Source organism: Syngnathus leptorhynchus, chromosome 2, assembly GCF_054491065.1.
Source record: "Syngnathus leptorhynchus isolate UIUO chromosome 2, UIUO_Slep, whole genome shotgun sequence".
Lineage (NCBI taxonomy): Eukaryota > Metazoa > Chordata > Actinopteri > Syngnathiformes > Syngnathidae > Syngnathus > Syngnathus leptorhynchus.
The window spans coordinates 8906620-8916872 of record NC_141196.1 but is presented as its reverse complement, the minus strand read 5'-3'; the positions used below and the strand labels follow the sequence as shown (position 1 = coordinate 8916872).

The 10253-nt window shown below is 38.9% G+C and overlaps 1 protein-coding gene across 2 annotated transcripts; it reads left to right on the top strand.

The window, feature by feature from the left end:
• Window positions 1–76: 76 nt before the first annotated feature.
• ddx41 (DEAD (Asp-Glu-Ala-Asp) box polypeptide 41) lies at window positions 77–7879 on the top strand. Of its 2 annotated transcripts, XR_015063368.1 has the most exons (18): window positions 77–252; window positions 567–662; window positions 767–917; window positions 1002–1076; window positions 1167–1227; window positions 1299–1435; window positions 1541–1613; window positions 1897–2050; window positions 2166–2302; window positions 2679–2841; window positions 3383–3514; window positions 3593–3664; window positions 3751–3847; window positions 4240–4389; window positions 5322–5393; window positions 5746–5856; window positions 5938–6171; window positions 7837–7879. XR_015063368.1 is itself a non-coding variant. In XM_085904178.1 (17 exons), exons 1-17 carry the CDS (start codon window positions 226–228, stop codon window positions 6072–6074), a joined length of 1845 nt encoding a protein of 614 aa, XP_085760304.1. In that variant the 5' UTR covers window positions 77–225; the 3' UTR covers window positions 6075–6526. The 2 variants fall into 2 exon arrangements, 1 of the variants encoding a protein (XP_085760304.1); XM_085904178.1 differs by lacking the exon at window positions 7837–7879 and having other exon boundaries at window positions 5938–6526.
• The last annotated feature ends 2374 nt before the right edge of the window (window positions 7880–10253 follow it).

Genomic DNA, 10253 nt, shown 5'->3' with positions numbered 1-10253 from the left:
GACAAACATAAATGAAGTGTGGCGTTTGTTTTTCTATGGCTTTATGGTGTCATCAGTAAGTATCAGTGACGTCACTGAGATGAAACAGGTTTTGAGCCTTTTAGCTTTCCGTACTGAGCTTTGGCTGAAAGCAATTGTATGATTCATACAAATTTAATCTCATTATTTGAACAAAGTGTGCTGTTATAGTCACATCTGCCGACGTAGCACACCGTTTTGAACAAGATGGAAGACGATAATCGACTTAAAAAGGTGCGTGCCGAACAAAGATCGCTGTTACAGCGGGAAACAGCCAACATTAGCATTAGCGGCGAGCTAACTCACTAGCTACTATCGCTGCTTTAGCGATGAAATCTATTAAAAAAAATATTTCACGTAAATTGGGTTCTTCCTAATTAATCATTTGCCGTGTATTTGAAGTTAACGAATTTCAAGGTAACACTGCCCGTGTCTGCGAAAACGCACAAGACGTAACCACGACGTTGTTGCAATATGAAGTACGTAGTCATTTGCACGAACTAAACACTTCTACTGTCACATTTCTATGTCATTGATCATCTTGGTAGAGGTCTCATGGAGAAGATCAAGGCTCTGGGGCTGAGGAGTCAGAGGATGAAGATTATGTTCCTTACGTTCCTGTTAAAATCCGAAAGCAACAGATGGTATGTTATCTCATTCAGTGGGAGCTAAATTAATTTCAAGCTTGTCATAGCAGATGAAATGAAGTTATCCTGTAAATCACACAGAGTTTGTGCTCAACTCACAGGTTCAGAAGATGCTGCGATTGCGTGGTAAAGCAGTGGATGAAGACCATAGAGACAGTGGGGAGGAACAGAGGGATGAAGACGAAGGGCTCGGTCCACGTTCCAACGTCAGTCTCCTTGACCAGCACCAACATCTCAAGGAAAAAGCAGAAGGTTTCCTTTTCAGCAAATTCAGTAATTTCATGTTTCACAGTTTTATTTTCTACTCATTAACTCGGTTTTGTTTGGAAAAATTAGCACGCAAAGAGTCAGCCAAGGAGAAGCAACTGAAAGAGGAAGAGAAGATTTTAGAAAGTGTTGCAGAAGGCCGAGGTAAGGGGGGGGGGGGGAAGATAATTTTGTACTCTAGTGTGGTAAAGTCAAACCTTTCACAAAGTTGACAACTGTCCCATTGTTTGACAGCATTGATGTCCGTGAAGGAAATGGCCAAGGGTATCATTTATGATGATCCAATCAAAACAAGGTACAATCAATTTAGTATACCATTAGTAAACATTTCTGGCCCTCATCAGCTAACCTAGTAGTTCTTTGTAGCTGGAAGGCTCCACGGTATGTCCTCCATATGCCGGAGACTAGAAATGAACGTGTGAGGAAGAAGTTTCACATCCTGGTTGATGGAGACGGCATCCCTCCCCCAATCAAAAGCTTCAGGGAGATGAAGCTTCCGTCAGGTTCGGGCTAAATGTTTAACCTTCACAACCATCACACACGCGCACACACACATTCATAATGTAAATGTCATACCTTTTAGTCTAACAATCACGTCATGTTTACAGCAATTCTAAAAGGTTTGAAGAAGAAAGGAATTGTACATCCAACGCCAATTCAAATTCAAGGAATCCCGACAGTGTAAGTGAGCTATGCACAGTTGCACACACATACGATGTTGGGTGAGCAGATGTTTTAATTTATGAAAAATTAGACTGCTCAGCTATTAAATATAAAATTGGCGTACAGGTGTAGCTAATGTAGTTTCATACATATTTGTTGTAAGGTATAGTATTGCTTATTTACTAGTGAAAATAATGTAGAAGTGTAAATGATTTAATATTTCAAGATTGGAATCCCGATAATTGTATTCCTTCAATACATGAGCGATAAAATGTTCACACAATTTAACCTCTACTTGTAGTCTATCAGGTCGCGATATGATCGGCATCGCCTTTACTGGATCGGGAAAAACCTTGGTCTTCACTTTGCCCATCATCATGTTCGCCCTGGAGCAGGAGAAGCGTCTGCCCTTTTTTAAAAGAGAGGGACCATATGGACTCATTATCTGTCCTTCAGTAAGTCATAACGTATTTTTTGATAACACTCTGTGCAAGGCCCTGACTATGCACATGATACGCGAGGCTCGAATCAGCATGTTGTTCAACGATCTGTGATTTGACTTGGCGACAGAGAGAGCTGGCCCGACAGACACACGGCATCATTGAATATTACTCCAAATTGCTGGAGGAGGAGGGAGCCCCTCAGATGCGGACGGCTCTCTGCATTGGAGGGATGTCCGTCAAGGAGCAGATGGAAGTTGTGAAACAGTAAGTTAAGATCAAAGTTAGAATACAGAGGCAGCAGCTTTTTTTTTTTTTTAAGAACTACATTTTTCAGTTAATTCTGACTTTGGAAGTTTTATTATGCAACGTCTGGCCTTTATTTGTAATGCAATTTGTCTGTTTTTTATTTTATTTTTTTTCCATCATATGAAATTATCTGTTTAAAGTGGATGAATGCACGGATGTGTTGAATTTTGTGACATTTCTTTTTTGTGTACCACTAGAGGGAGCATGCGTACCACACTTAGAGGATCACTATTCCAATGTATTGGGATGCACTTCAATTGAGTGACTTCCTGTCTATCAAATGTGACATTACAAAACCAAGAAAAGATAAAGATGAAATGTTTTGTGCTTGCAGTGGTGTACACATGATGGTCGCCACTCCCGGGCGTCTCATGGACTTGTTACAGAAGAAGATGGTGAGTCTGGACATATGTCGCTACCTGGCCTTGGATGAGGCAGACAGGATGATTGACATGGGCTTTGAGGAGGACATCAGGACCATTTTTTCATATTTTAAGGTAAAGATTAGGGCTTAATCATTTTGAAATATGATGTAACCGATTGTGATTAGGTCCTCTTCTCATGCATTTTTAATCTTAGCAATAAATTGATCTCTGTATATTCATGAATATTTATCATAGGCCTACATAATTGTTTGTTTTATTGAGTAGACTTGGGATTAAATCAAGGCTAATAAACCAGGAATAAATATGAAAAGCAGTGTCAATTAGTGTTACCTTACTAAACACTTAGATTTTTATAATATCAACACTTCATGTTTTCAGTAAACAATGTGGACTGCACTAAATGAATACATAAAATAGATTTAGAATGTAATATCTGTTTTGCTCACATTGGCAAAGTGCTCTATTGAGAGACATTTAGTTAGGTATATTATTTATAGTACGTCAGCAATACTAAAACAACCAATCTAATGGTGGCAGCAATTTTATTTATTCCAACTTAATGGTGCTAGAAAGGGTTCACAAGTTTGAACTCCAGCTTGAGGAAGAGGAGAAGCATTGTAATTAAGCTATTATTCTTTTTTTTTTTTTGTAGGGACAAAGGCAAACCCTTCTTTTCAGCGCCACCATGCCCAAGAAAATCCAGAATTTTGCCAAAAGCGCTTTGGTCAAACCCATCACAATTAACGTAGGCAGAGCGGGTGCTGCCAGCTTGGATGTCATCCAGGTACTTTCAACAGCTTGCTTTCAATCGCCGCAGACATCCTGATGTGGGTGACTGACTGTTTTGTGTGCGTGTGAACAGGAAGTGGAATACGTCAAAGAGGAGGCTAAGACAGTGTATCTGCTCGAGTGTCTCCAGAAAACAACACCTCCCGTCAGTACACAGTTCTTCATCAGAATCTGACACGCATACACGAAATGCATATGGTAATTTATTGTATATTTTTTTATTCCCCAAAGGTGTTGATATTTGCTGAGAAAAAGGCTGACGTTGATGCCATCCATGAGTATTTGCTGCTGAAAGGTGTGGAAGCTGTGGCCATTCATGGAGGAAAAGGTATATCAATCCGCTTTCTAGGGCGCATGTCCTCATTCGTGTCACACTACCAGCCAGTCGCAAATTGCATGCACACACATACGTACACACGCAGTCATTTACACTTCAAAATCATAGACACAGTTAGCTTCATACGGTCCTTATACTGGATCATGTATTTATGACCAAAAAAATAAATATAAAAGGGTCCATGACCAGACCACGTTAGACAAAAAGTCACGTAGGATCCAAGCGAGTAAAATTGAGATTTAGGTGTATTTACAGAAATAGCCAGAATGCAAATTGTTGTTGTTGTTGTTGTTGTTGTAATTTGCACTTGATGGTGGGGAAGTTTTATTTCTCTTTTAAAAAGTAAACTTTCTACACAAGAATAACCTGTCATCTTGTTCCAGATCAGGAGGAAAGAACAAAAGCCATAGAAGCATTTAAAGAAGGAAAGAAGGACGTCCTCGTCGCCACAGATGTGGCCTCCAAGGGTCTCGATTTCCCGGCGATCCAGCACGTCGTCAACTACGACATGCCCGAGGAGATTGAAAACTATGGTGAGACAATACTGGGTGTCATGAGTCTCTTGTCTAGCTTTTGCTGTCCTGACCTTTCAAATCAGCAGGAGCATGAAATCTCAGGCTGGTAAACTCAGCGTCTGCTTTTAAATCTCTTCTTTGACTCAGTTTTTTCATATGGCCTTTTCTTAATATTATCTCTTGTATGTATTTATCCTGTTTTATTCTTTATTTATTTTATGAGTTCATCTCTTTTTGCTGAGGGAGATTTTTGCTGGGTTTTGTTTGTTCATTGACTGTTTAAATGGACAACAACTTGTGACTTGGATTTGAAAGGTGCTTCAAAAGCAACGTTGAGATGAATAGATGACCTCAAACATTTTGTCTGGATGATTGGGTGGGAAAAATCCTCTTCTGTAGAAGGACTGTAAGAGTAGAAGCTGTTTGCAAAAGATAGATTGACACAGCATCCATTTTCCACTTTACTCTAGACTGTAAATACAATCAAATAAAAAATGGTGGACCTGAGGACTGGTGTTTGGTAAGTTTTGGCATTGTATGAGAACAAACGGTGACTAATGGGCTAAATATAGACATTTCATGAATTAACCTACTGGTGAAATCACAGAACCAAGAAGCATTAAAATATTCAGTAAACATGAAAAGTATATAAAAAGTCCCTCATTATCCATTATAGCAGAGCCATTCTGACTTCTGCACATGTCAGCAATATATCACCTGCTGCCTAGCTTATACATAACATGAAAGGACTCCAAAATGGCCATCTAGAAATTGCTTGAATGTATATCTATATGTATTCTATGTATATCTCTATATTTATAATGATACTACATTTCACTCTTTGCTTTTTACCCCATTTCTGTTTGGACTTCATCTGTGTTCATCAAAAATGTTGCATTGATCGTGAGTGTGTCCTCAATATGTCTTTTTTATTTATTTTTTTATTTCAGTGCATAGAATTGGAAGAACAGGGCGATCTGGTCAGACTGGGATTGCCACAACATTCATCAATAAAGGCTGTGGTAAGGAATGGAGGAGAAAAACAGCACACATTTTAAGTACTGTATCATCCACATGTCCAGCCCTCAGTTGGTCACACCCTTGTCAAATGTTTTTTGGACTCGTAATGAAACATAATTATCAAAACACTGACTGTTTTTGCACATTCTGACAGAGTTTCACGTTCAAAATGATTCGTACCTTTTCTCAATGGAGGCCTTTGTGTGTATTGCTCTAAATGAGTTGATTAGAATATGCTAGAAGTTAGCATCAATCTTTCCTTCTCAAAGTCAGGAATATGGATACGTTTTAAAATGTACAAAAGCAAACATATTAATGTCTTTAATACAACTTCTTACATTTCACTTAATTCAGATGAGTCCGTGTTGATGGATCTGAAGGCCCTGCTCATTGAAGCCAAGCAAAAAGTTCCTCCGGTTCTCCAGGTGCTCCAGTCAGGAGACGAAACCATGCTGGATATCGGAGGTGGGTCATTCACCAAATATCCAGTGAAAATCTTTTTTGTCTTTGTTTGTCCTAACAATTATTTCTTGTGGTCTTTCTTAGGGGAGAGGGGCTGTACATTTTGTGGTGGTCTTGGTCATCGTATTACAGACTGTCCCAAGTTGGAGGCAATGCAGACCAAGCAGGTTACCAACATCGGGAGGAAGGACTATCTGGCTCACAGCTCAATGGACTTCTAAGTGTCTTTGGAAATTGGAACATGCTCCGAACGATTACCCCTTCACTCATTCAAACCAGGAGGTCGAGCTGTGTAGACCAATTATGAACACTGATGAGGTTTGTATTGTAATATCTTGATAAAAATTGTAAATAAATGTCACTGTTTTTGAAAAAAGAATGGCCTTCTACTATTCTATAAGTCTCTTCTAGAACTGTTGGCTTGCTGATCAACCAAGAATTCTTGCATATGACAATTGCGTCTAAAATCTCATTTGAACTCTTGGGCTCTCATTGAGCAGTGAAGCCAAAGATGACAAGCACTCACCTCATCTGCAAGGATGGAATGATGTCACCTTAAGGCGTTACAATTACACGATGTGTAGTGAAAAATTACATTTCGAATTCCAGGGATTCTTGTTTAAACGGCATGTCCTTAGTTTTAAATAGAATAAAAGGGCTTTTACCCTTAAAATATATAGTTCTCATGTTTTATGTTTAATCAAAATAAATCAACCAATCGTTTAATAAAACAACAATACAAAAAATGTTAAATGAATGTGTATTTTTGTGACTTTGCAATGATCAACTTTTAATGAACCGAATAAAATATATAATCAAACCTATTTGAGAAAAAACTGTCTAAAAATGATAAATTGTTTATTTGTTTTATAAGTAACTTCATTGACAAATTTAAAATGTACTAATTTCTATTTACAATCGGTTAGTTATACAAATTTATTTCAGGAGAAAGTAATTGAAAATGATTTTAATAAACCAATCTGGGAAATGTATTCAAGTATTATATGACTTGCGTGACTCACTGACTTATTTGTTGGACCATATTAAATGACGGGCCTTTTAAAATTTGTTAAATGGGCAACTTTTTATTCAGCAGAGGTGAATTATGCAAAATGGTGGTTGATATACAAACTCAAATAGATGCCTATATTAGTTCCAAATTCCAATTTCATTGCCTCAAAGTTGACTGTTGCAGCATAATTTACATCAAGATATCCTAAAAATTTCCATTGTAATTTCCACATTATATTACGCACCCGAATACAAGGCGCACCAGCTAAAATTTGCAAAAACTCCTGTTTTGTTCATATACAAGCTGCACAGGACTACAAGCCACAGGTGTTTTAAGGTTTCATTTCCATACATAAGAGAATATACACACAAATCATGAAAAATCCATAGATAAACCGCAATATAAGCCACAGGGTTCAAAGCTTGTGCAAAAAGTAGTGATTTATTGTCCGGAAAATAAGGTACATATTTAGAGCAATCGGGGTGAGCAATAGCAGTAACTGGCAACTGGATTAAGTACTACATATTGACTTTCCTATGCAGCACAGCAGTACTTTGTTTTATTAACTAAATATGTGGTAATATTTCTAAATCCCTTATTGAACTGAAAGGTTTCAAAACCTTATGAAAATGCCAGCCAGTACGGTAAGCAACTGTTTTGACATATTTGGACTTTATTACAATATTCCTCTCTTGTGATTACACCACAAGGAACTCATTTTAGAATACACATATTGTGTTTGTAGTTAATATAGATAAGAGTTAGACCAGTACAAGAATTCCTCGGTACGGTGGGGACGATAGAGCAGATAGCACATTGCGGAAGCTCTAACCCCCGATATGTCACTTCTCCAATTCTTCTGCTTGCACAAGCTCTACACATTCTTGCATCTTACTTCTTTCAAAGTCATAAAGCGGTGATAAGAAGGTGGAGTGCCCATAGTTATATTTACCATGCCACTGTGTTTGCAGAAAGGATCCTGGTGCATCACACGAAGGGGGTTTCGAGGAAGGAAACGGATTGGAAAACCGGTAAGAGCTCATCAGTATAAACATGAATGATATTGTGGCTATCAACTCAATGAGGAGGTGAATGATGATCAAATTATTAGTTGAGGATAACATTCTAAATCCTTACTCATCATAACAGTGTTCCATCAGGAGTGTCCAACCTAAATTCCACTCCATTTGCTAAAAGCATGCCACAATCTTCCCAATCTTCTCAATCTTCCCACGCAAAATAAGTGTATCAGTGTGTCTTTGGGTGTCGAAAATATTTGGAAAGAAATGATGTCACTTAAAAAGCTGTTTACCTACATACATTACATATGGGATGTCAAGTACATCTCCAGAATTTGTTTTTGGGCCAGATGAAAGCCCTTATATGGATTGTGACATCACATATTATACTTGAAAGAGAGTCAGTAACTGCAGTAATAGTTTATCACACAAATCTATGTCTTTGAGTATTGTTTATGGATAGTTGACACTATTTATGATCAAATATCTGTTGCGTAACGTTGGATCAATTTGCACCTGTTTACAACTGCGTGCTGTGACCGGAAAATGAATCGTTTCTGAAAGCAACATCCAGAAGCAAAACCTTTTGCTTTCAGTGCATAATACATTTGTGTAATCAGCAGAAACAAAATTCCAGTAGCAGCTACATCCAGTAATTTATTCTGAGCTGGTTGGGACACATCTATTTATTTTCTTTCCTAATGGATTACACATCAGCTAGAAAATACAGACACGTGAGGTAATTTGTAGAAAGCAAGCAACTTTCACTGGGCCTTGCCTCAAAATGTGTTTATTCCATTTTGCTGATGTGTTTGTGCTTTGACCTCAGAGAATGTCCCACTTAGGAGAATTTACTGGCGAATTAGTAGACTAAAAAGTGAAACATACTTTCCACAATTATTCCAGAGACATTACCAAGGGAATTCAATATACAGTAGAACCCGTAACTCGACCTCCTCGGTACGCTACATATTCTGAGTGTGACGCAAAATGTCGGGAAATCTTTGCTTCTGAACTCAAACAAAGCTTCAGAATCCGACCCGACTCACTGGTAAACAAAATCTATGTACTGTACAGTTTGTGCTTCGGTCACATGTCGCTTGTTGGCCTTGTTGTTGAGCGAGTTTTGAACCATTGTGACACCCGACTGCGGTCGTCTGCAGTGCACGTCCGGAAAGCTCCACAAGATCAAGGGGGTTCACCCTGGAGAGTTGAGTTCACAACTCCATCGCTTTGACACGCTCCTTCTGGAACAAATTAGCGTAGAGTTCTGAGGATCTCCTTTTTTTGCATTTGGTCAGGTAATAACCATCATGTGGATTGAAGCAAGCCACCGCTGTTATCCAACAGTTCATCTTCCTAGCTCAGTATATATTCCGCCAGGTCTATGTGGAAAACAATCCCCATATCCTGCAGCTAGCTCCCACAGAAGGTCATTACCTGACCATATTCCATTTCTTCTACTGATCACACCCAGCCAACCTGTTGATGATGCACACGGAGGCTCCGGCAGGTCCGATTTAATGACGCCTCTGTAGTATTTTTCAAAACGGCTTTCTCTTGTTAAGCCAAACAGCTCTGGAGGTGAGGATAAGATGACATATTCCTCAGAAGCCGTAGAATGTCACAGATGACAAGCTTTATTACGACCATCTAAAATAAAAAAAATGTCAGCAGCCGGAAATAGAAGATAACCTGTGGGCGTCGTTGGATCTTGGCATGTCAGCAAGTTTGCTGCCATACAGAACGACATCCAGCCTGCAAATGACATCAAGGAGATGGAGCGGGAAGACGAGGAGGTCATCAGCTCCTCCGCTGATGTCGCGCCCCCTCCCCCCCTGCAGAGGTCTCGGCCAATTTGACACACAGGCTGGCAGAAAGCACTTCTAAGGGACTGGAAAAGTTCCAAGTACCTCTCTCCTTCAGAGAAGCGCTTTCCATTTGTTCTCCCAATAGGCTATTAGTGAAGTAGGAAGAGCCACTTTAACTGTGACAGATAACCAGCCAGCATCATTAGCTTTATTAGAGTCTCACTCTTTATTTGCTTTCTTTTACTTGGAGAGAGAGCTTCTTCTGGCTTGTGTGCGTGTGTCTGTGTGTGTGTGGGTGTGTGAGTGAAAAAACATCCAAAATTGTTATCTTGGTACTCCAACTGTATTAATACAGTCCCCTCCAAAAGTATTGGGACGTTATGTTGTATACTGAAAGACTTAGGTTTCAGAAAAAATATGAATATTAAACAAAAGTTCAGAGTTCCAGCTTTTATTTCATGGTATTTACATCTAGATGTGTTCAAAAACTCAAGACAGTGACTGTTCAAGTGAGCGGATTGGAACAAACATAATTAAATTAAAGTGAAAAACATATAT

Coding starts and splice junctions, on each gene's coding strand:
- ddx41 (XM_085904178.1), top strand. CDS start 226: ATGGAAGACGATAATCGACTTAAAAAG. Junction 1,436..1,540: donor GGAGATGAAGCTTCCGTCAG/GTTCGGGCTAAA, acceptor TCATGTTTACAG/CAATTCTAAAAGGTTTGAAG. Junction 2,303..2,678: donor CAGATGGAAGTTGTGAAACA/GTAAGTTAAGAT, acceptor TTGTGCTTGCAG/TGGTGTACACATGATGGTCG.